The sequence below is a fragment of the Lampetra fluviatilis genome, chromosome 16 (genome assembly GCF_964198595.1).
Source record: "Lampetra fluviatilis chromosome 16, kcLamFluv1.1, whole genome shotgun sequence".
Classification (NCBI taxonomy): Eukaryota; Metazoa; Chordata; class Hyperoartia; order Petromyzontiformes; family Petromyzontidae; genus Lampetra; species Lampetra fluviatilis.
In genome coordinates, this window is record NC_136290.1 from 12,595,298 (window position 1) to 12,621,659 (window position 26,362).

General features: G+C 48.2%; 1 protein-coding gene across 4 annotated transcripts in view; it reads right to left on the bottom strand.

Moving 5' to 3' along the window:
• Window positions 1–521: 521 nt before the first annotated feature.
• Window positions 522–26,362, bottom strand: part of LOC144936558 (CD151 antigen-like) — a 31,265-nt gene continuing 5,424 nt past the window's right edge. For 2 of the 4 annotated variants that reach the window (XM_078863757.1, XM_078863758.1), the window contains exons 2-8: window positions 15,592–15,724; window positions 14,914–15,105; window positions 12,402–12,476; window positions 10,822–10,926; window positions 9,740–9,898; window positions 8,989–9,075; window positions 522–6,633 (exon numbers count right to left, since the gene is read on the bottom strand). In XM_078863757.1, coding sequence (XP_078719883.1) covers window positions 6,574–6,633; window positions 8,989–9,075; window positions 9,740–9,898; window positions 10,822–10,926; window positions 12,402–12,476; window positions 14,914–15,105; window positions 15,592–15,690 — 777 coding nt within the window. In that variant the 5' untranslated portion in view covers window positions 15,691–15,724 and the 3' untranslated portion in view covers window positions 522–6,573. The remainder of the gene's footprint in view (window positions 6,634–8,988; window positions 9,076–9,739; window positions 9,899–10,821; window positions 10,927–12,401; window positions 12,477–14,913; window positions 15,106–15,591; window positions 15,725–26,362) is intronic. The other 2 variants (XM_078863756.1, XM_078863759.1) reach the window with 1 other exon arrangement.

Consider the following 26,362-nt stretch of genomic DNA (forward strand, 5'->3'; position numbering starts at 1 on the left):
CTCAGGATGCTGCACGGAGTGAATGGCGCGTGTTGGAAAGAGAGCCGATGATTGATCCAGATAGGAGCGTTTGGATGCGTTCGTGTGTGTGCTTGCGTGTGGTGTGTGCGCGTGTCAGGCTCGGCGCACTTTGAGAACCTCGTGCGATGTATCAGGCTCGCTGTCAGGTGATCACGTGGCAGGCCCAGGTGTTATGGGTCAACACCTCACCTGGCACATGCGCTGCTGTCACGTCTCGATGGTTTTGCGATGACTGGCGGCTGCTGCTGCTGTTGTGTGTGTGCGAGCGGTTCGTCTGACAATCACTCCGGCGAATTAACCGACAACATCTGTGTCTGCCCGGTGATCTGCCAAAGAGCTCTCGGCGTTTCACATGGCTTCAAAGTGCACTTAGCCTGGCACAAGCACCGTCGTGATGTCACCGTCAATTAGGAGCAAATGATAGCAGATGTTGTGCGTGCCAACGCCAGTAAATAACAACAATCCACGCCGGCTCAAACATCAACAGCACGGACCCAATCGCGCTGAAAACAAACGTGGTTACACTTCATTTATTTCGAACACGAACGCGTAAAACAGGATTGTCATGCGGTCATTTCACATGATCATGACCGAACGGGCCAATGTCTATCGGTGAATAAAAGCACAAATTATCTCGGCAATATAGGATCGTACATGTGGCAGGATGGTTCGTCTCCTGCAGAGTGCTACGCGTGCATAACCCAGCGGAGGGTTCCACAGTTTACGTTTGACGGTCGTGTCCGCTGCGCAATGGTCAACGCAACCACGCTCAACTTTACGAGCCCCGCACGTAAACAATATAAAACCCCTACGAAGGCGACCGTTGAAAATAGAAATTTGCTTTGCGGGTGCACGGGAAGGCGATACAACGCTGCTGCAAAAAATAAAACCTCGTTGCCACCGATTGACTCTCGACAGAGATTTGTCGAGGCCACTTCCAGAGCATTAGTCAAAACAAAATCACCACCTTCATCATTCACAATGGCTGCTGACAAATATAAAGTAAAAAAAATCAACACCCATGACCGACACTGGGAAGGAGAGGCTTTCATCCAGCAATGGATTCATAAAGGGATGCACATTATTATATTAGCTCTGTGTATCATCCAGTTTGATGGCAGCCTCCCTACGTCGTGTCGACAGAGCATGTTTGACCATACTTCACCATTCTGGACAGTCAGATTCGTGAAAGGTGGGGGGGGGGGTATACCCATGACCGGTGTAGATATCGGTCCCCATCGATATCCGTGACTGGGATTTGAACTCGGATTTGCTTTGTTTAACGCAGTGCGCTAACCACTGCCACACTATATAGTAAACGGGCTTGTGTAATTGTTGTACCGTACACATTATTTGTCTCAACTTGTTATCCTTCTATTCACTTTTGCATCCAATGTCTCCCTTGCAAAGTAGACGCGGTCCCCATGTGGCTCTGAATATTTGGCCTCCTATTTCCACACTGCAATGCAGCGCTGCTCATTCGTTGTGCAGGAAATAGCCAAGTCGACGTATCTCAGCACGGCGAGAGATGGCAACAGCTTGGGGAGGCATCCATGCAGCAGTGGACAGACCACGGTTTGTACTGTACTTGCACACAACTTTCAATGCAGTCTCTCCATAAAAAATCCAACACACATTTCGAAAATTGTATATGATATCACCAACCCTCACCATGGCCACATGATTAGTTTAGCTTAGGCGTAATTACGTAGATGTTGCACAATACTGGACCTCAATTTAAGTGAATGGTCGCCTTAAAAATAGCTCAATTTAAAGTGAAAGGGGATGCATTCAAATCCAACACGTGTCACTTTCAACAAATACAAGACAGTGAATTCGTAAGGCTGCGCTGGCAGCATTGAACTTAGTAGCAACACATACTTGAGAGCAGCCACTGCGAATGATTCTGCACTTTGCCAAGGCCCTCGCTATATCTGTGTGTATATATACACACACACACGTCACGATAGGTAGAATGTGTATTGTATACATAAATCATGCAGCACAAGCCCCTAAGCTACAGCCAAACGTGAGGCTGGCCCAGGATAGTGGTTTTAAAAATGAAAGGCAAAGATGCAGCGCTGAAAATTACGAGCCCACGTCACTTTTGGAGGCAGGGGCCTCAACTTCGGAGCTCCAGACCCCATCGGGAGATTATTTTGGCCAACTCGTTCCACACTGGGCAGACGTCTTTGAAGATGTTTCCAAGGACAGCCCCAGTACCGTACCGATCCCTCGCATACGACCCATCACACCTCCTCCGAGTGTCCAACCCAGGCAAGCGGTAGGGCAATGTATGTGAGTGTGTATGTACGTTGAACTTCTTTCGCACCGTACGTAGCCAACCGTGCTAATCGGAGGTGCGGAAATAGCTAGGGAATCTAGCAGCGTGCAAGATGGAGGAGGGCAAACTATCAAGACAGGGAATGGAGTGGCACCGAAACAATTTTAATTGTGAGATTTTCTCCGAGAACAAGACATCTGTGTACAAGGGAGGTGGGCCGGATGTCACTGCTGACATCTTGGGTTCGAATTCGGGCAACTGCCAGAGAGTAGGGAGTTAATGGTCTCAAGCTGGTAAAAAAAAAGAAACCCAACAAATTGAATTTGGTTTGGAGTTAATTTGGATAAATTCTAACCGTGAAACTTTAAAATAATCGTGGAAAGTGCGACCACCACTTGAGGGCTGAAGCAATTCTGCAGCCGTGATCCAGCACACGGGGTCGGCTCTGCTAGGCGAGCTTTCCGAACGTATTCCTCGTCTCGTGATGACGCCGATGGCACGATTGGAACAAAAAAAGATCAACAGAACACTTTCAAGAATAAAGAAACTTGGCACAATAAGAATCCGCTGTCGGCGTCTGATGGATCGTAACAGCCGAGCTCGGGGCAAGTTCCGTTCCCTTACTCCCCCAAACCTCTCGTGGCAACTTCTGCTGCATCCACCCAGACCGCACATACTAAATATTTTGTGAATGGGTCCTGACACGCGAGACCATCGGGCAATTGTGTACTTACTATCCGCAAGGTTTAAAACCGCAATGACTGCAAGACGGGAAAAGGAGTGATCGCAAAGTCAGCGGTCATATAACCGTCACGGGGTTTTGTTTACAATGGGAAATCTTGGCCCGTTTTATGATTCGATTATGAAGTGTTTTAAAATTGTATTAAATAGAATTAAGGTACAACCCTGCAATTACTCACTGGAGCCACTACTGGCGGAAGGGTTTTGACTCCGGGGAGTTCCGAGAGCCCCCGTCGAGGGTATGTCGACTGCTCCTTCATGCTGGACAAGTAGGTCTTGGAAAAGGTGGGAATACCCACCACGTTAAATCACCACATTGCGAGCTGATCGACTTTAATATTAAACAGATCAGGTGTTTAAAAAAATTAAAATGTGCCCCATTTCTACCCACTGAAAATAATGAGACATGTTAATCGTACAAAGTGGAATCGGGTCTCCGCCAATCGGGACTGAGTCCACCAGTGAATTCGGTTCATGGGCATGACAACGCAATTCAACGAACCGTCGCGATAATGTTGCGTTGCCAATACGATGCTGGAAGGGATTTTTTTGCCGCTGTAACATTACGGCGTGGGGTTCGTTTCAATATCGCTTTTGTCGTGAGCTTCAATCGATGAATGTATACATCGGTACACCTCGAATCAAGATGAAACTCCACTCCCATGGACTTTTCGATCACCCCCGGTCTAAAACGAAGCTCACGTTGCTGCTGCTCAGACCATTAAAACTCGAGTAATAAAAATGTTTTACAAGCGGATAGTGTGTACATATATATCATGTGCAGTGTGTGCGTGTGTATATATAAGATATTTAATAATGCCTTTGACAGGCTACCTTCATGGCAAGTTTTGATCGTGGTAAGTTAAGTAACAGTAGGCTGGCACGACTCATTCAATTTGTCTACAACGCTACAGTAAAAGCACTTTATAGGAAATAAAATCAAAACCTCAAACACGCACCCTAAAAACCAATATACTCCATTTAGTGTTGGAGAGCGTAGAGTGTAGTTTACTTAGTGAGCAACTACTAAGATTGACATGGCCACAAGAGGACACTTGCTTCGCCCGCTTGTTTACCCGGGGAAACCTCGCAGAGTCCCAAGACTTCTTCAGGAGGGTCCTGCTAAGTTTTGACAAAAGGGGGTGATGTTGATGCTGCCACGTGTAATCCCACATTTGAGTGATTTGCCGCAACATTTTTCAGCATCGGGATGTTTTTGACCAACACCAGTTACATTTAACAACTGTGCCGGCCAGTTCCACACCCAGCTACCTTCAACTCCCCCCGTGCCGATGTTAACACACTGCAGGTGGATACTCATTTAATGCCGTGTTGACGTAGGGGAGGCCCAGGACAGGTTCAGATACCTCTTGCCACGAATGTTAGTCACGGCCGGGTATCGAACCAAGATCACCGAGCCCACGGTGCGGTGCGCTACATTCTGCGACAACAAACATCCCCCATACAGCCTTCTCCAGAAGCATTTTGCTTCTAGAGAACGCCTTTGAAGGCCGGCACGGCACACGAGGGGGTGGATAACACCACGCCCGGCCGCTTTCGTCTCTCTCGTGGCAATGTTTTAACATCGTACCAGGTACTCATTTGAGGCTGAGTCGACCTAGGGGAGGCCCAGATCATCGTCACTGGTGTTGGCCATCAGCGAGGATCGAAATTCGGGTAGCTGGGTTCGTAGCGCAGCGCGCTAACCGTTGCACTACCGCTCCCCACAGATGCTACAAAGACACACGCACACACGCATACACGCACGCACGGCGCTATGGAGCGATTGCCAAGGCGTCATTCCAGCTACCCATCAGGCAAGTTACACAACGCAGAGAAAGGCACTTAAATCAATGAGATCAGGCAAACTGGCATGGGCGTCTTAAACTCACATCTCCTCCGAGAATACTAACAACAACAAAAACACCACATTATATAAGTAAAGCAAACAACAAAGCATATCATAGTAAGACAACGTTAAAAAAAATCCTCCTCCAAGACCACGATGATCCCAAGGCGTCGGACGTGAAACGCCAGCGCAGTGCGAGAGAGAAGGGAAAAGCCCACGAGCACAGACACGTCGCCAAGCGCGAATTGCCCTCGGCGCGCAGGCATGTCACGGAGTCTCGCCACGGTATAATTTCACCTAAAAATCGCCGGCAAAGGAGCGGTAAGCACGGTAATTCACGGACGAGGGCCGGAACAGGACGCAATCAGCGTGCACGCTTTAAAAACCCGTAGACGCGAACGCAACGTTAACCGGGCACGGCACCTCGACTCGTTGTGACGTGTGCAGGCGACGCTGCTGCTGTCTATCGTGCGAGTGCTTTTATATTGCGGATTCTGGAGAAAGGACCAAATGTTCGAAGCAGGCGATAGAACGCGTAGTTTCTCGCGTTGCTATTAACTTTCACCTTCTTTCCTATTATCGCCGTCGCAATTCAACCGCAGTGGAGACATAAGCGGCACGCAGTGGAGACAAATAATATACAAGCGCGCGCAGCCTGCGGTGAGCAGGCGCCAATCGGCACAGGGAATTACGTACGGCACAATAAGGTGGCACGTAGCGTGGAGATGAAGGTAGCCAGCGAACTCACACACCAGGCACAAACTTTTGAGCGAAGCGAAGTGCGCAGCTTGGGAGAGCGCTCTCACGGCGAGATTTGTTACGTTTGGAGGAACACAGCCGACAACAACATTCACGCATCGTTAACCATCGTGCGGAAGATACGGCTGGATGAGATCAGACTAAGCACGTGCTCGCAAGGCCGATTATTCGTGCAGTCGGTGTCAACCCCTGCGGGAGATGACCACCGTCGTCGTCATTATCGCGGCCATCGTCCGTGCTGACATCGTCGCTGTTACGGCTGCTGTGACGACCACTGTCACCGTGGTAGTGGCCATAACCGTTCCATGATTTCAAAGTCGGAGTAATCATCGAATTGTATTTAAGATCATCAAATTAACCAGGGGGGAGGTCGAGTGAGATTCACTATTAATTGCATTAATCATAATCAACGGCCATGATTTCTTGACAACTCATTTACTACATTATCACCGATTATATACGACTATATATCATTGTACGATTGATTACATATGTAGTGTTACATTTGAGGCTTACACAGAATTGCCTGCTCTTGCAAATAACATTACGGGGCTGTTTCCAATCAAGCCTCAGAGGCTCAGTAATACATTCGCCAAATAAATTAGCGGGCAGCTGTAACGGGGATCGAACCGTCGCATCCCATGCTAGCTGGCCGAGCGGCGAGTGCACTTACCGCTCGGCCAGCCGGACGGGGCCCATGAGACTGAACGTCAGGGAATAAAGATTACAAAGCGAAGAGGCTGCAACCTCAAGGTGCTTGTGTCTGGGTTTTGGCCACGGCAGGTGACCGACTGGGCATCAGCACCGGGTGAGAGCTAAGTGGAATACGGCGGTCGGCAAGAGAGTGGTGTGGTTTGACGCGACGAAACGGCAGGCGATGCGGAGGTGGGGGCGGTGGGGCTGATGCACGAACCGCTGATTAGTACGGGTCCGACTTGAGCTTGCGGTACAGACAGCAAGTGAATATCATCCCCAGCACCTGGGAACACACAGGGGAGAGGGGGTATGGCACGGGGGAAGAGGAGGGAGAGTGGAAGCCAGTGTGGGAAGGGAGATGTGGGTCGGAGGGATCGGCAGAGATAGAGATGACAGGACGAGAGTGGGGAAGGCAGGACACAATTAACCAGATGTACAGATTAACTCGATTTTTATTATTTCTATCTATGCTGCAAACCATGTAGCGCCGTAGGCTGTTATGCACTATTTCTAACCTCTATGGTCCCTTCACCAAACCGCACGCAGAGCAGCACGGTTAAACAACCCTCACAAACCGTCTGGAATGAGGAGACTTTCATCCAGTAGTGGATCGGCTAAGGGCTGTAAATGATACATTTTATTTTAACAGTAGAACAAAGCAGCAATGCTTTCAACTGCAGGCTGAACCCAGGAGTTTAGTGATCGTAGCACCGTGCAAAACAGCTCCCTATTCGGGGGAAAACCGGAGCATCAACTTCCCTTCACACAGCAACGTTCGGTCACAAATTCAACATCGGATACCGGATTCACAAACGGGGGTCAGACATCCAGCGCAGACTTCAACCCAGGGCAGCACTTAATGACCGCAATTTCCTTCGCATAATTCTGCACGTGGATTGAAACTAATAATTTATATATTTTTTCCCCGGACCAAACGCTGTTTAAATGTAATTGAATATTCCAGCTGAAAGCCAGAAACACCAATTAAGACCCAGGATTCAGTTTGCATCTCTTCCCCATTCGCTTGATTAAAAGTATGCAGGAAGTTTTTTTTTCTTTCCCAGCGACGTGATAGTTTCAGTTTCGGAACAATGAAAAGAAAATATATTTTCTCCCGAGGATTTGACGCCGAAAGATTTCCTCAAAAGTGTAACCATTTTATATAATTGTACTATTTTGCATTCTCGTGCCAGGACGAACGAGCGGTGTTATTTTACGCTCGGGGGCAAAAGGCCGACGACGGTTTACCCCAAGCAACAGAACAATTACACTCAACCAGGCCCAACCTCAACAGCCGTCACTGCCAGTGCAGCCAATGAACTTGGTGAACGCATCAGGCAGGGCCCACGGCATTTCCCCACTAAGTTACAAGATTGGTCGGGGGAAAACTCGGCAGCCCAGACGAAATAACAAATTGGAAAAATCTCAAATAAATTCCGATTACCTTGGTTGTTTTTTTCTCTCGTCCCCCCATCACCAATTATCTGTCGTTTAAAATAACGGGTTCAGGATGCCCTCGCTTCCTAAGGATCTAAGAGTCGTGACCTTTGAATGACAATACCAGACCCATGCCGAATCGCTTGTTACGGACGTACCGAAACGGAGCAGTACGCACGAGTTACGTTACCCGTGCGCTGCTCGCCCATTCACGGCTCGATCAGTACGAGCCTTTGAACGCGGGGTGGTGCACTGCTCACTCACGACCTAACACTAACCTATGAAATGGAAAAACATAAACCCAATAACAACAAACGTCATCTGGCAGATAAGTACCTTGGCAGTGTGCCATGGGCTTATGCGACATGAGTGTGAGGTTTTAAAAATGAAAAAGACTTTAAAATTAGTCGTGTGCCCCATTATAGCACCCTAGCGATGTCATTGCGCCGTCGGTCCAATACGGTTTCATTTGCCAACATGGTGACTTTACCACAGCTTTAAGACAGAGCACCGGACCATCATTTTAAAGTATTTTTTCCTGATAAATAAAGCTTCAAACTGTGTCACACGGCCCGAAAGCCGCAGCCTAGGTGTGCATCTACAAGATCCGAGAAATTTGTTTGTTGGGTCCTATCGTCCTCCACTTGGCACCCCTTTCAGGGAAAGCCGATGAGCTGAGCGCCGAGCCAGTACTGCAGAGACACTATGATCAACTCCAGGCAGCTGCTGCCTGTGATTAAACCGAATTCTCAAGCGCTGTGAGTTGATTATCTCAGTTGAGTCACCAATGACTGCATAACATAACCTTCCACATTAAACTTGGTTCTCCAATTAATTTATGAATCCCATTCGACAAACAATGCTCTTAATGTGGGTGGGAAGGTGCTGCCCTCTAATGCGTAGACCCAGTAACTTTAAAGAGGTCTCAGAGGTAGCTCTGTATGATATCCGCTTACGGGGGCTATTCTCCAACACGAAGGGTGAGATCCACATGCACATGATGCGGATAGCACAATCAGCATTTAATCATCGTAATTGATAAAGGAGAGGCAGTGAGACACGCAGGCAATCGCACAGGCCATGGTCATGAGCCTGGGTCTGCCCTACCCCTAAATAGGCTCTAGAGCGCAATGCTCAAGACAGACCGAGGACTCCCCCAGGTTCTAATGATGTGTGCAGCGGCGTCGACTGCTGGCCGTACCTGCAGGCAGGCCACACCAATGCCCACAGCGCCGATGATGAGCAGGTGGTCGGACAGGAACTTCTCCAGCTTGGTGATGCAGCCGCCCTGCTCAGCACGCACGCGCACACACACACACACACAACCACATGAGCGCAGAAACAAAATCACATGTGCGCAGATACGTACACTTGCATAATCGATCCTGGATAGTGCTCGGGTGGCCAACCACCATGCAAACAAACAGGTGTTAATATGACTATGAGACCCCCCACCGCAAACACATTCCACAAGGAGTGACTAACCCCATATCTGCATTTGTCATAAACATGCTAAATTCCTCTGTTGATATGTAAACTCCTTTGTCACGGCTCTCTGCTCCTCCCACCCAGCTTAAAATACGCTGCCAAGCTTAGCGGTGTTCATTAGGACGCTGTCTTTCCGACAGCTCTGTTCTTCACCTGAGGACGGCTGCTTGCGTTGTGGCCGAAACGTCGTGAGAATTGTATTATGTTTTATTTTTATTATTCTATTATTTCCCTTCTACGTGACTTTACCAAACGAACCAAGAACAGGTGTTAAAGACTGCAGGGGGATAGGCGGTGGGCAAGCGGTTCCCACAGTCAGCAGGGCGTGGAGGAGGATGTGGGGGGGCCTCGTCCAGAGCGTGCCGTACCACCACCTCCACCACGACTACCCCTCTTGTGGACAGGCGCGTGCGGCAAGCGGCCGGCGTAGCGGTGCGAGCGAGCGGAACCGCGGCATCGCGCACCTCCACGTTGTAGATGTTGGACGGGTGTGTGCGCTTGCCGCAGCTGGGCGTGCGCGTCTTGCAGCACGAGTCCGGCACGAGGCGGTCGTTGCTCGCCGCCGAGCGGATGTAGCGGCTGCTCGCCCAGTCCTGGTAGTTCTTGCTGCCGCAGCACTTGAACTGTGGGAGGGGAGGGGGAGGCAGATTGCGATGCCGCAGCACGGCGACGCGACGATGTTATTGTACCGATGCGAGGTCCCCCGCTAATCGTATCGCCCGTTTTTATAGAATACCGCCATATCGCGATCACCGCTGCGCATTTATTTTTTAGCCGAAAAAAAACAAAGAATCGCTAATTGATGTTGTGAGTAAATACATCCAATTAGTCGTTCGTAAAAATATTTTTTGGAGCGATTGACAGCGCGGCAACTTGTTATCCGCGTCCCAACCCTGTGCAGAAACATCACGCGCCAGGCGGCCCCAGTCGAGCACTGAACAGTTGCAGCCGTAACGAACCACACAGAACACACGCGCGCACACACTGGCGACCACTTTTACTAAATTGATGGAAAACATCGTAACGCCACTGACCGCTTCGATCATTCGCCGGCAGAAGTGCAGACTTTCACCACGGGGCTACTCCTGAAGCCGTTTACCGGCGCACACAACGACCTCTCGACATGGACGTATAAACGCTGCTGAACAACTCCCAATCATACGAAAGAAAGGGTCTCCGTGTAAGTCTATGCGAGTCTATGAGTCTCTATGTAAGACTATGCGAGTCTATGGGTCTCTATGTATATCTATGAATCACACAGTACCACCCCACTGCACTCTTCCATCATTCACCAGCAGCGTTGGAAATTTTTACTGCCAAGCTACTCCTGAAACTGTCCACCGGCTGCAATAAATTTCCACGTGATGACAAGCCACTTCGTTGGGCTCTCATTTGTGATAGCCAGGCCGCTTCTGAAAAAGAGCTACGTAGCTCAGTGGGCCTTACCTGGAAAAAATAAAATAAAATAAATGTATAGAACTCATAAACATTGTCGATCGACTTCCCAAAAATTATGATGAGCAAGAACGCTCCGCTGCTCGCTCACCTCCTGCTGCAGCTTGTCCACGGCGGACGTGACGCGGTCCTGCTGGTCCTGCTGGTAGTTCTCCACCATGGTGCTGTTCAGGTGCTGGTGAAGCTCCAAGCTCAGCTGGGCACGGCCACGTCGGCGACGTCGAAACCACAGACGGAGAGACAAACGACAAAGAGAACCAACGCCGTTTCAGCCTCGTTGTCGGCAAAGCCACGTTGCTATCGGTGCTGCCTGCTACGCCGATACCGACAGGAGGGCTTTTCCCTCCCCTCTCCACCGAGAGTCAATACATTTGTCCATAATTCGTTGTCGCGATTCGATGCGAAATTTGATTAAAATAAAAAATGTCGGCTGGTTTGTATTGTCCAACTCGTTTTCTTTCGTCTGCTCGGTCGCGTTCGTTTCTGTCCCCCAGAGGTAAACCTTGCGTATGGCGTCCAGCAATGGTACACAACTGATTCTATCTCACACGCACACACACTCGCGTTACATGCATGTATCGTGAGCGTGACAACCGATTTACATCAATTAACTGAAGGATGCTGTCATGTCTAATAATGAATCTACTCCTGCAAAAAGAAAAACACAGGTATAATCTTGTGTCACTAAAAGGACGAAGAGATATCGGAAGTTGGGTAAGAAGTGGCCAAGTTAAAATATGAACCGGACTCCCTGACAGCCTTCGGCAGAGAGTTCCACAGTCCAGGTGCTACTAATTTCTTTACAACTGCTTTTGTGTTCCCGCCCGCACCTCCCATGAACATGGTTGGCTACGTACGGTTCCAAAGAAGTTCAACATACATACGTACATACATACATAGAAGGGAAGGCCTAATCACCCATGAGCTTGAGCTTCGTTCTGTCGATGCAGAGGGTGCCACGGTGGGGAGATGTTAATTAGCGTGTCTGGTATACAGGAGGTTGTGGGTTCGATCTCAACCTTGGCGCCTGTATATTTGGAGTTTGCGTCTCTCTCTCCCCGTGATAGCGTGGATTTTTCTCTGGGTCCTCCGATTTTTCCCTCCACTATTAGAAACATATGTGAAGAGCATTTGGCTGCTCGAAATTTCCACATAATCCACTTCATTGGGCCATCATTTGTGGCCAGGTCACTTCTGAAAAAGAGCCGTATAGCTGAGTGAGCTTTACCTGGTAAAATAAAAATCGTTTAAATAGTTATCGTTTTATCCACTGATCTCAAGAGTTCTTTCTAGATTTGAAGTTTTAGTGACTGCAAGGATCCATATTCTTTGGTTCTTTCGGTAAAGTCACGTAGATGAAAAATTAAAATAATAAAATCACTATTTACTCCGGTGATTTTGCTGTGGCTGTTCCACCTGGTGACGGAAGCTTGTGTTGCCTCCGAAACGTCGTGATTTAATTTAGTTTTTTGTTTTCCATCTACGTGACTTAACCGAAAGAACCTCAGAGTTCTTGTTGGAGCTGTCGGGGCACAGCAGCAACACTCTCCAATGTACAGATGTGCGAGATCATTCAGGGCCTTTAAACGTTAGAAGGCCCTTGAATTCAATGCGGAGTTTAACCGGCAACCAGGGAAGTGATGCACGAACAGACAGGGGTGACATGGTCACCTGCTGGTGGTAGATGTAGGCGAGGACTCCGGCAATGATCTCCAGCAGGAAGATGAGCAGCAACAGGATGAAGTACTGCACGCACACAAGAAGACATGGACAAAGAGCGAGTTTATTTTTTATTTAACCGGGCAACAAGTCAAGGCAGACAGGACGAGTCTCGTTCGTGGGAAGTGACCGAGCTCACCAAAGTGATAAAATCTAAATAAATATAAAGGTAAAATTGAGTGAGATCGCGATCTAACCCAAAAAACGTCTACTTCGAATATTCGTCGCGAAAGCCTACGTGGCTAAACTATTAAATCAAATTCCTTGCAGTGCAAATGAGCTTTGGCAGATACCTCCAGATTGACATCACACACCACACCAGGTACTCATTTTTAAGGCTGAGTCGACTTACAGGAGACCGAGGACTAGTTCGGATATCACTCGGCACTCATGTAAAGCCACGGCCGGGAATTCAATTCAAGGCCGCCAGATCCATAACGCAGTGCACTAACCACTATACTGCCGCTCGCCACACACACACAGAGGGTAAAAGATAACCCCGTATAGCCTTAACACTCACAGGCTGGCATGGTGAAGCATGTTAAAATAACCCCCATGTCTGACGTGACATGCGGAGGAGGGAGGCCTTTATCCAGCAAGTAGATTTACAGTAAATATGGATTTTCATGGCTTTGTGAGAACACCTCAAATTTAAGCACGAACTCCGGTTTTACTGTGCCCACTCTTATTGAAACAAAGCACACATGGTCATGGACTTGATTACTGCTCAATGGTGAAGACATTAAACCGCCAAGCATATCTCAGTCCCAAGCACTTTCCCTCTCTCCCTTCCATCCCTGCCTCTGCCATCACCACCACCACCCCCTCTCTTGCAAGAATGCAGGTTGTTGTTTGTAAAAAAAATATCTGTTTTATCAGCTTCCAGAGAGGGTCCTGGCAAACTGTCAGAAAGCACAACGGACCGGTTTGCCAGGGCGATGGTGCGTAGCGACACGGCGGGCGACCTCCCAATGGAGCTCAAACTCAACGAGCACCAACTTGCCACTTGTGCTGCTTAACAGCCGCAGGAAGGCCAGCGCTTTAATGATGCTTGTTTACGTAAAGAAAGCTTTGCCCGAAGTCTCGAGACAATTCTAAGGTAGGGCTACGCTTTTGAATGGTTGTTTGTTGTGTATATCTTATAGCCCCCCCCCCTCCGCTGTACCAAATTAGAAAATTGCAATTGGCATTACACATTGCAGCAATAATCACCCACTACTGGCAGACTAATGCTCGTTTGCATCTTATAACCTGGTAGCTGTGTCACTAGATTTGTATAACATTATTGACACACAGCGCACATTCATTTATGGAGCGCCTCCTAATCCAGCAATTTCTTTATCCTGTATTTGTATCTGGGAGAAAAACTGCAGTGGCCATAAAAATAAAAATAAACACGTATGAGAAACATTTTAACTGGTCTGAAACTGACTTTCTGTACTGCCCCTTACTGCCACACAGGCAGACGCTCACGAACACTCGCAGGCAAACACCCACAGGGTGGCTCCATTCTTTTACGCGATCCACCAACGCCACCCCAAAACCGTTGCATCCGCGGCATCCGCCAGTCACTGCACCCACCGTTACCGCAAGCGCAGCACTTGCATAAAGCGAGTCACAACGGCTTTGTCAGGCGAGAGGACGGAGAGACTGCGTTGGTTTGTAGGATAGAGCGATCCAACCTCGTGCCGAGCGGTTTGGTGAATTGTCACGATGTCGGGGTTGCAATTTGATATGACAATCCAATTCTTGAGCTTAACACCAAGGATCTTTGCAGTCAGTATTATGATTCATATTAGCTAAGTGTAGCATTCCATCGGGTGGGATGGAGGGACCTTGAGCCAGTCACCTGCCCTCAGGCCCACCGCTCCACTAACCGCTGGTTTAATGCGCAAGATCGCGATCGGACAATCCACGCATAGCTATGCGCCTAGCTGGCTGCGGAGCGGGGAGGGGAAGCTGTTGAAGGGAGTGCTGCGATGGAGGAAGCGGTGCGCCAGAGTGAATCAGCGGTGCCTCGCCCCTGGCCGGGCTGGCGCTTGTTACAGCCAGAGGGCGCGCGTGCCAACCGCGGACTTCAAAAGACAACAGGTGGCGCAAGTACCGGGAAACTATACTTCACCATGCTGGCCGATGCAAATTGGTCAAGTGGGGAGTGGGGCAGGACCGGTTCAGATATGACTTGCTCCTCGTGTTAATGATAAACGTGATCAGGAATTGAACTCAGGTCACAGGGTTTATAACCACTGCACCATCGCTCCGCTAACCGGTTTTATATGTAGTATCAATTGTGAAAGTTGGATGTTGGGAGCTGGTTATATAAACAATCATACTATGCTTATCACATCTCGACGAATGGTTTTCAATCCCTTTTTTTTTTCGAGTGAATGAAAAAGTTCGAGTTAAGAACCGTGAATGAAGACCCAGTTAACGAGCGTGGCGCAAGCAGTACGGAGAAACTCACCGCTTGGAGGAAGGCCTTACGCTCCTTGACGACGGCGCAGCATCCCAGCGCGCCCGTTACCATGACGACAGCCCCGGCGATCACCAGGATGTAAGCGGTGGCAGCGAAGGTGCTGGAGGCCAACAGGCTGATGTAGTCGGCCTTCTCCACCAGCGTCCAGATGCCCACCGCCATCACCCCGCAGCCTGCCAGCTGCGTACAGGCGAGAGGGCATGACCGGTCACAGAAAACCGAATCAATTTCAAGGTCGCGCTCACTACCTTCAAAGATCATCCTTGGATTCGCCCCTACCTACCTCTACCCTCTCATTTCACTCTACCACCCTCCGCACACTACCCTACCAACGTGGAAGGATATGGCAGCCTTCATGCTGCCCACTCTGTTAAGTGAGAAATCGCGATTAATGCCACCGACCCGGCAGCCAAACCTCGATCGACGATCTCCTGGCCTCCAGATAAACAACCTCCTGACCTCTCCCCCTCTCGTCTCACTCCACTGCCCTTCACGGTGAGCGGTTGAGCAAGTGAACAAGTGCGGGGGAGAAAAGGTGAGTGGTTGAGTAGCAGAATGAGCAGATGAGTTGCTGAGCGAGTGAACGGGTGAGAAAGTGAGCGAGTGCGCAGGCGAGCAGGCGAACGAGCAAGTGAACGGGTAAGCAGGTCAGGAGCATCCCCTCACCCAGAAGATGAAGTTGAATATGAAGAGCAGATACTTGAGGCAGACAGTGCCACACGCGTCCCCCCCATCCTTGTCCTCGTAGTTCTTTGCCCCGGCCATGATGCTCGCTGTCCTCCCAACCGGTCAACTCCTGCTGCCGGATAGAGGGGGCACCAAAATAAACACATTGAAAGCAAAAAACAGGTGGTTTTCATTACCTTGGGTCAAGCAACGGGCATATCTGTGGAACTCGGGTTCAGATCAATGAAAGCACACAAGCATAGTTTCCTCTCCGCTCCGCCCCGCCCCCCCTGGCTGAGAGAGCAAACACCTGCAAGTCATCGCAAACGATCCCCCGTGCTGCTCCTCGGCTCACCGGCATGCCGGAATGCTGCTCGGCTCCAAAGTGCGACTGAGAACATTTTTTTGACGTTTAAAAGAAATTGTAATAAATCATAACTCCGACGGAGTCAAAAGCCGCGGCGCCAATTCAACCGCACCGCCCACCTCACGCGGGTCCGTGCTCGCTGTGCTCGGACGCCACCGTTTTTAATAACTTGCAGCATTCACACAACGATCAGAGCTGTGAAGGTGCAGCTTCGAACCTTGAGTTATGTGACAAGTCCAGAGCGGGTATTTTAATACATCGCCGAACAATTACATGAATGTACTGTAAAAAAAAATTAACGCTTTTAAAACTTAGGTTGAAGCTTTCGTGACTGCAGGAATCCATACTCTTTGGTTCTTTCGGTAAAGTCACGTAGGTAGAACACAATAGCCACTTCCACAGCCTCAGGCAGACCATCTCTAGCCCCGCCATCCTCTTACCCTGAGGCTGCACCCATCTCAAGCCGACATAAGACCTCGTTTCAGTAGCTTTCTCCCTCTCACCTGAAGACGGTCGCTTGTGTTGCAATCGAAACGTCGTGATCTATTATTTTTTCTACCTACGTGACTTTACCGAAAGAACCAAAGAGTATTGAAATCATACTGGTAGGACCTCCTGGTTCCACCAGGCCACAGAGGATTATTGTGTCCGTCCATCGTGCATCCAAAAATGGGAGAGGTGGGGCTGGGTGGAGAGGGGAGGGTGGGGAGGGTGGGGAGGGGCTGGGTGTGGAGGGGCTGGGTGTGGAGGGGCTGGTCACCCCGTGGTGCCCTTATAAAACTCAACGTTTAAGCTACTCACAGTGGCTTGTGCCCGCCCTCACAGTCGGGCATATTTGCGGAATACACCACGCCGCCATTGACCCTGGCCATTGACCGAGCAACCAAACGTTCCTACCAGCTCCCTCCGCAGGAATGTGTTCATTGCCAATGACCTACTTCCGAGAACAAAATCATACTGGAGAGTGTAACAGAAATCCACGCAATATGCGTGACTTTTAGTCTCTTGTTTTAAATGCGATGCCGTACTCTTCCGCACCCAGTGGTCTGGTCGTTAATCTAGAACTACCTTCGACAATGTCCATGGACGACAGGGCCCACAATCCCAATGTGACTTTGTCGATCAACTGCAAACACTTCAATATGCCGAATCCAAAGAGGGCCAAAACTCGAAGCACAAGTACCTGATACGGCTGTCCGACATGAGTTTTAGAGGATACTCGTGAAAATTAAGTCGATTGAAAGCTTGTGGAGTCACTGAAGCCACAGTGCTCAACTAAAATCCCACCACTTGCACATCAATACCATTTAAAATGTCACTTCAGTGATGTCACCAGAGTACGATCTTTAAAGACAAGTTAAACTCCCTTGTATTTTTTAACTAATCTTCAAACAGCCAAGGCTATGTGTCTACAAGATATAAGCTGTTTGTTTTTCGTGTTGAAAACCTTGACATACATCACCTCTTTTGCAAAGAAGAGGTACAGTAGTTGCGTCGGTATATTTCTGTAAATTAAAAATGAATGCTAATAATACTTGCCAGCCTTTTTTTGTCAATCCACTGCTGGATGAAAGCCCAGCCCTCATGCTATAATGATCATGGGGCTATTTAAGCATACTTCACCACACTGGTCAGTGCAAATTGGCGAAGGCAGGGACCAACAGCTATGCGAGCACAGAAGTAGAGTACAACAGATTATTTTGTGTGGATGCCCTCTGCTGACCAACAACGGAAGATTCGAAATATAAAAATGGGTATCATTACTATCTAGTCAATGTGGAAGAGAAGACCAAAAACCCTCTACAGTTTTCTCTAGTGGAGGCCCTTTTGCCAGCAGCGATGCGAGCAAGCGGTTACAGGGCCTGCACCTTTACTTTTTACCCATACTAGGTGCCAACCACAGCAGGCATGCAAATCTGCCACTTGTCTCTTTGGGTCATGGGCCGTGTCATCGCTGGGCCCGGGATACGGTGAAGATATGGACAAAAGCGGTCTTGGCACAACGCCATCCAACACACCACCCACCCTCCCATCACCATCACCACCACCACCACAACAACCAGCACCACCACGACCACCTGCTCCCCTCCCCACCGCCTGCCACCACCATGCTGTCACCGCTAAAGCATCCGCCTGCCGATAATGGAGGCGGGGCGTGTTCCAACATTCGAGCAGAGGGTTCCCTCCCCTCCTCATATCCCCCGGCCGCGCAGAGCACAAGAGCTCAATGAGAGCCGGCAAAAACAAGAGCCGAGGGCGGGGAATGCCATCCTCCCGAAATATCAAAGTGTCAAAAATGCGGTCGTAAATGCGAGCCGAATTCCGCGACTGCGGAAAATCATGTGTGTGCCCTGCCGGCTGGGCACACGTGCCCTCTGGCAAGCAGCGTTAGTCACAGACAAATGGGGGCACACCAGATGCTGTAGTACTGTACGTATTAGTGCGTGTTAAGATCGGCCTCTATGGAGGAGACTTGTGCTGCTGGGCTGTTGGAGGCGGTCGGCCTCCAACAATAACGGAGGGCAGAGGAGCGACACTCGCAACAATCAGCGGAGCGCAGGGTGGCAAAAACGCACAACCCTTGGCACAGTCGGGAGCACGGGTGGTGCATCCGTCAGTCATTTCGGTCAACCCAAAACACCTTGATCTGCCCGTGACCTCCCGTCAGCGAGCCTTCGACACTTCAATTGGCCTCAAAGTGCACCTAGCCTGGCACGAGCGCTGCAGTGACGTCGCCGCCACTCAGTGACGTGATGTTAATCGTGTACACTTGAGATGTGTTGCCAATTGTCATATTCAACCGAAAAAAAATAGAAAATCACGTTTAAACATGAACTTTAAGATGATTCCAAACCGCCTCGATGCTCATTCGAGCAGAACATCGCTCTGACTAGTGACCTTAGCTACGGATGGGAATAAAATTTAGGTTACCGGATTCGTGGCAGCCTGTGAGCCTCTGTGCCAAGCAAATAATGTAAACATTCATTGTCATAACCGATGCCATAGTGGTTGTTCCATGTGTTTGCCATAGGTCTCCCCTTGCAAAAGAGACGTGTTGACTCAAATGAGTATTCACTGGTTATCGACAGGGCTAACAGATTTGAGCCGTGCATGTGTACATGTGTATACAGTACAGCGATACTCTTTGATTAAGCGAAGAGCTTTTGTCCGTTACCCCACGGCTAGCGAAAAAGGAGCAATTCATATGCCAATTCAAAAACTGGCCACGAGAAAACTTGAAATAAAAAAAGTACTTCTCAACAGACTCCATGCCGTGCGGTCTCCATCTCTCTGCCCTCCAGTCATGCGCGATGAGAAAGGGCCACTGCTGGAAACGTCACCCGTTACGCATTTTTTTTCACCTTAAGGCCACAGTGCTGCTTGACGATTGTGATGACCGATCAATTATTATTCGTTTTGTATCTGTGCTTGTGCGCCGCCGCCACCACAGGCCAAATAACGTGGGTGCAGTTCGATACTGCACGGTGCTGGACTGGGTCTGTGGGCAGAGAAGCGAGACCTTTAAGGAAGTGAATGGGTCGGGGCTCGTAAAAGAAAAAAAATTCCAAAGCAACACAGGAACGGCTGAGCTCATATTGGAATGAGCCGGATGGGATTAATGACTCACTCAAATATAACGCCCTCCCACACACAGCGTGTGCTTGACTGTCTTGAGCGTGTGCTGGTACATAGTGGAACGTAGCGGGAACCAGCGACTCACGCTCAGAGCGATGATGAACTTGGCGACTTGGGTTCGACTCCTGGCCACTGATGACATCAGTGGAAATTGGAAACGGAACCTGTCCTGTGTTCTCTGCAGGTTAATTCTGATTTAATTGTGTACAATATCCGCTGCGGTGTGTCAACACCAGCACGGGGAAAACAGAGGCAGCTGGGTAAGGTGCTGGTAACAGAACCCTTGTGTGCCATGCCAACCGGTGCTTGACAACAGCTCTTGCTACCAACAGTCTATGGAGGCGACACAGGGAATCTTTCTTTGTCCTATGTGAGGTAGAGCCCTCAATCTTAATCAGCGCTCTGTATATCACGTAGGTCGTGAAATAGGTAATGGCAAAGGTGCAGCCTTGCAAGTTATTTGGCACACCGATGATGCTGGTGACAAGACCTCCACGAGAGGAAGCTCTCAAGAACCCATCCCAGAGGGTATTATGGCACATATCTTGGAAGAGGTGGAAGTAGCCACACTTTACGCCATCACACAAGGCATGCCGATCAACTAACTGTGGAGCCATTTATGCTCCTGGATGGGCAGAGGAGGGCGATTTAAGGTGCCCACTTTATCTCAATTGGTGCATCGGGATATCGAATCGAACTGTCGACATCTGGACTACAAGTCTAAACGTGCTGACCGTTACACAACGGGATATTCATTCCATTGAATGTGTTCATTCATATTAACAGAGATCATGTGTACGCGTGCGTGTCCAATGGGTGGAGCGGTAGTAAAGCGGTGAGTATGCTGCGCTACAAACCCGACGACCCGGGTTCGATTTCAGCTCAGTCAACTCCAGTGACGATTATCGGAACCGGTCCTGGGCCTCTCCTAGGTCGACTCAGCCTCAAATGAGTACTTGGTGTGGTATGTAAACATCGAAACTGGGGAGACAAAGGCGGTCGGGCGTGATGCTGGTCACCTACCTCCTCGTGTGCCATGCCAGCCTTCATAGGTGCTCGCTCAAAGCACTTGCCCCAACAGTCTGTTACAGGTTATACCAGGGACCTTTATCTTTGTCCAATGTGAAGCAGACACCTCTAATTCAAACTTACACACAGATCTGTACGTACATGTGTCTCTCACTAATCACACACGCTCTTATCTAAGGAAGGATGAAACGGGTTTGCGAGGACATGTTCATGTGAACCGATAGTGCAAGTGAAAACAATTGTACACCCGAGACACTCGCGCGCTCAAATACATTCAGCTCTGTAGCTGAACAGCACTTCATTTTGCTACAGCTTTTCAGAGTTAAATTATGGAATTAAGATAAACCCACAAAACAGCTTTACATTCCTACAGTGAAACTTAAACTGCAGTCTTTTAGCCTGTATGGGCTGGTTACGGGCGTTTTGTGCGGGCTGGCAACTGTTAAACATGCCAAAGTGAATGAACGTGCACCTTTCGCTTTTTTCACGTTTACGATCAATCAACTCTTATTTGGCAACACTATAAAACACAATGAGGATTTATATAGCGTCTAAAAAGCAACCGCATCTCAAAGACGCTGCACCGAAATGGTGGGGCATATTTATTTTATAGCTGTAGAGAAGAGGCAGTCGCTCATTCACAGAGAGAATACAAAAGAGGAAGGTCTTGAGCCTGGACTTGAACCAGGGGCAGAGAGAGTCGAGAGCACAGAAGGCTGAGGGAACAGAGGTCCAGACTATGACAGCAGCAGTGGAGAATGAGTGGCTTGCCAATCCTAGTCATGTTGAATAAAATTCAGTGCGTCACGGGAAGTAGTTTAATGAAATAGTCATCACTGGGCCAACCCGTGTCTCCTCGCAACACGTTTTCCATAGAAACCAATCAACAGTGGGATGCTGCCAAGGGTAACGGGTTAGCACAACCGTATAAATGGGTAGCCCACAGTGCAAGTGCGAATGGGCTCCCATCTCTACCAAGACGACTTTGGCCATCATTGAAGAGTAAGGCCAAAATACCTTGTAGAGGGACTCCCAAAAATCCCCTCCCGTGGGGGCTCTTCCTCCCAACAGAGAGATCAGGACATTGTAGGGCTGCATTTGAACCTTTTATATATACACAGGGACTCCTCTACCTACGAATATTTGACTTACGAACTTTCAGAGATACGAACAAACCTGTCCGTATGTCCAGTTGCCCGCTCGGACCGAGAGTCGTAAGCTCAACCGCCGCGCAATAGATGGCGGTGGTGGCATCTACATCTGCAGAACATGAAGAACCAGTGGCATCCACAGGAAATTATACAACTTGTAATGCCATTCCCTGCGTTGAGTGTAAATACCGCACATCGGCGTTTGGAATTGACAGGAGTAAAGTTGGACTTACAAACAAATCGACTTACGAACACACCTTTGGAACCAAACTCGTTCGTAAGTCGAGGAGTGCCTGTATACCTTTCCCAATCAACAACGTACTCCTGGTAGTAGTAGGTTTTTACCCTTTTAAACTGGTACAAAACTGACACCTTTATTCAAGGCATCATGTTTGCAATAACCACAACACAAGTAGTCAAAAAAGCAAACAAAAAGAAGCAACTCTGATAATGATAATAATATGCACTGTCCTTGAAGTTGATTGGTCCACACCCGAGACGACTTTCTTTAGAGCCTAGTCCCCATTGGTGTTGGACCAGATGACACCAGAAGGCGTACAACTCAAACACAGTGCAATATCAGAGTATTGAGAGCTCGGGGTAAGCATTTACACTATGAGATCTCTTTTACCAGTGGCAAAATATAGTAGTAGGTTTTTACCCTATTAAACTGGTACAAAAATGCTTCTTTTTGTTTGCTTTTTTGACTACTTGTGTTGTGGTTATTGCAAACATGATGCCTTCTTGCGCATCAAAACAGAAAATTTGGCCGTCTCAAAAAGGCTTGACTATGGAAGGGGGGTGAATGCGAGAAGATGTCTGAGAATGGCAGTTTCTGACAGTTGTTGCGCGTTTGTTTTTTTTCTCTCTGCAAGCGCACACAGCACTCATCCTCCTAATGGACACCAGCGGCAGCTGTGTTTAATTTAGCCGCCGGCAGCGTTCATGTGGAGCAGAGGTGTCAAAACCCGACGGGGGGCGGGGCGGCGCAGGGCAAAACACTCGTACACCACTACACCTCACTAAATTCCAACATGTCAACAATTGACTTGGGGGAGAACGAAACTGAAGGGTTCAACCACACACGAGATAGTAAACTATAAAACTAAACTATTTTTTATTAAAAATAAACACCATTTTTATTTTACCAGGTTTCAGCCTACTGAGCTATGTAGCTCTTTTTCAGAAGCGACCTGACCAAAAATCATCACTCAATGAAGTGGCTTATCACGTGGCAATGTATCGCAATCAAATACTCTCAACGTATGTTTCTAAATGGAGGGAATAACCGGAGAAGCCGGAGAAAAAAATCCACGCGACCACAGGGAGGACATGCAAACTCCAAATATACAGGAATCAGGGTTGGGATTGAACCCACAACTTCCTGTAATAAGGGCGAGGTAGTAAACATCTCACAATACTAGACACAAGATATTTCTTTTAATTTTGATGCGACTCGATTAATACAGCGCTCGCTATATCATGTGTGAACAAAAACTAAAAGATCCCTCATGTGGACTATGCAGAGGAGCGGAGCAAGCACTATTCGTGAAGCACCTATTCAAGCTGGAACAAGTGCACGTGGGGATGGTGTGGGCACAACCACACCCCGTAACCTTTGTCTCCCAAGTTCTGATATTTATGCATCACACGAGGTATTCATGTAAGGATAAGTCGACCTAAAAGACATCAAGATCAAGGATCGATTCGGATATCACTTGTCACCGATGTGAGTAACGAGCAATATCCAGGACCGCGGCTGGGAATTGAACTCAAACCATTGGGATCGTAGCCACAATGCACCAACCACTGCACCACCACTCCCCACACCGTATACAGACCACGTACACACATATGCAGCAAGTCTCCTCAAATTTGAATCAGCGCTCACGTGGAACGTATTTAGTAAATATCGGGTGGACCACAGCGTGCAAATTACGTAATCTGTCGAGACTGCGGTGGGTCACGGAGAATGGAGTTTGACCCTCACCCCCACAGAGTTAAAATCGTGTAGAATAAGCGGCTTGGCAGCTTTGAGTTACAAGCCAGAGTTTGCGTCTTCACGTTCAGTCACTTCAGTCACGCGACCCAGATGACATTTTTTTGGTGCGATGCCATGCGTTTAATGTGCGACGAACACGGTGCAAAATTGCACGCAGATTTCTCCTGGTTGTGCTCGTCAAAGGTGAATCAACACATGCTGGTGTTTATTCCTCTCGTCTTCTGAAGCCACAATATCACCTGTTGTTAAGCTGTAAATAATGACTCACCGACTTTCACATTCAACCACTTGTCATGTCTACGACCGTCTACATTCTTACGCGGTTTTCATGAAAGCATAGAACAATAATAATTTGCAGCCGTGTGTCAATCAAAAGATGGATGAAGGCCTCCCAATGCGAGGGAATGTTTTTATCACAGTTCACCGCGCTGGTAAGTGCAGGTTAGTAAAGGAGTGGACGCCACAGGGTCAATTCAAACCTCACTCGCCACGGATGTTAGCCGTGCATGGAAATCGAACTCAGGTCGCCGGGTTTATAGCGGAGTGAGCGAAACCCACCTACAACTGCTCCCCCCCCCCACCTCCCCAACGTCCATCATCATCGTACTACTGGGACGATTCAACGTTGATCGTTCTACTTGAAACCTGGGCATATGCAGTGGTACTGGGGCTGAGCAATACAACAAACGATAGCAACAAAAATCCAGGTTCCAAAATGTCGGTTTGGATTTTTTGCAAAGTCGTAGAGACCTGACCTTGATAGTGGGAAAGAACATTTAAAGGAGTGATAGGTCGATCGTGCTTGCTCATCAGAGACACCTATTTTATCTTAACCATTCCCGTGCTATTGGTGATTTACTGAAAGATATTCGTTCACGATTGTACTTTTAATTCAATATCAATAAACTAAAAATGCTCGCTTTGCTGCCTTCTGCAGGCATCTCATGTGTCTTGCAGGTGAATGCCTCTCACAGACACCATCACTAATCGATCCACCAACTCCACCTCTAACCCGCTGGATTACAAGTGCACAGGGTATGTAACCACAATAAAGTGCAGCTGCCAGCGTGTTAAGCGATGTATTTCTTGCACGTTTACCAGACTCAACCAACAATTTGTGAACGTCTGCAGATGAACACATGTAACACAACATGTCAGCTCCAGTTTTACCTTCAAATAACGCGGGGAAATATGCACCGTGTCCCGAGTGTAATTCGTTATATTGGGGGGACGAGGGAATCCATAAAATACCGTTAGAATCTCACTCCTAAAGTTGAAATGACTAGCCTGCAGAACACTCCAACCTTGTTGTGTGCATCTCTCCATGCTGTGCTAAAAAACAGCACACGACAGAACACGTCCCAGTTTAGTATGTACCGTCTGTTGTACCGTGTTGCATAGTACGTTAAAGTAGCATTGGTTTGTGGGTCTAGAATTGGCTGATAGTTTTAGGATGGTTCCAGTGGCTTAAAATAAAAAAAGGTATTTCTTTATTATTATGAAAATTTTATTACGCTAAAAGGGAAGTATAAATATAATGACAAACTCTGAATGAACGTTGGGTTTTATTTTTAAAAAATGCTATACCAGGCAACTCCACCCCTGTATTAAGCCCGGTACTTTGAAGACAGTGTAGGGCAGGGGTCTGCAACCTTTAAGACATAAAGAGCCACTTGGACCCGTTTCCGAAGGAAAAAATAAACTGGGAGCCGCAAAACCATTGCAACTATTAAAACAAATATAACACTGCATATATTGTTTCTTACCTTATTGCTATATACAGGATCGTGCAGTCAGCTGTCAATCTGAATAAAAAAAGGACTTTTTCACTTAACAATGTAAAATATATTTTTGCAAATTAATAGCTAAATTACCTGGTTAATGGGATTTTTGCTCCTGAACCTCAGTGCACAGTGTCTGCACATCAGGGCTGTAAGACGTCACCTTCATTTTCACACAGGCTTGCAAGCTGTCATCTGTGAGGCGTGATCGATGTTTGTTTTTAATATAGTTCATGTTGGAGAAGACCTGCTCACATACATATGTGGAGCCGAAGATCGACAGGACTCCAAATGCATACTTTTTCATGTTTATATAAGTGTTGGGGATGGCATTCCATGTTTCGAATACAAGTTTGTCCTGTTTGGGAAGGTTTTCAATATCACTCCATTTATGATTCTGAGCCAGAATGGCCTTCTGACGGGCAACATCCTCAAGAGTAGCGGTCAAGCATTTGAACTTGGACACCCATATATCTTTGTCGGCTATATCGGCCAGTTCCATCTCAAGATCAGGTTGACTTACACCTGCAAATGCAGTCATATTCAATAGGGATGGATCGATCGCCAGGGGAGTGACAGGGAAGGATAATGTCGTTTTTTCCTCTCTGAACTCACAGAATCGTTTCCCAAACGAACTTTGCATTGTGGTGATTGCAGACTTGAAATATTCCAAATTTATCGTATCATGACTTTGTTTGAACTCTCTCAAAGAGGGAAAGTGAGACAGTGTACCTCTCTGTAAATCTTTGACAAACACTGTCAACTTGCGCTCGAATGCCAAAACCTCCTCCAGCATGTGCAGGGC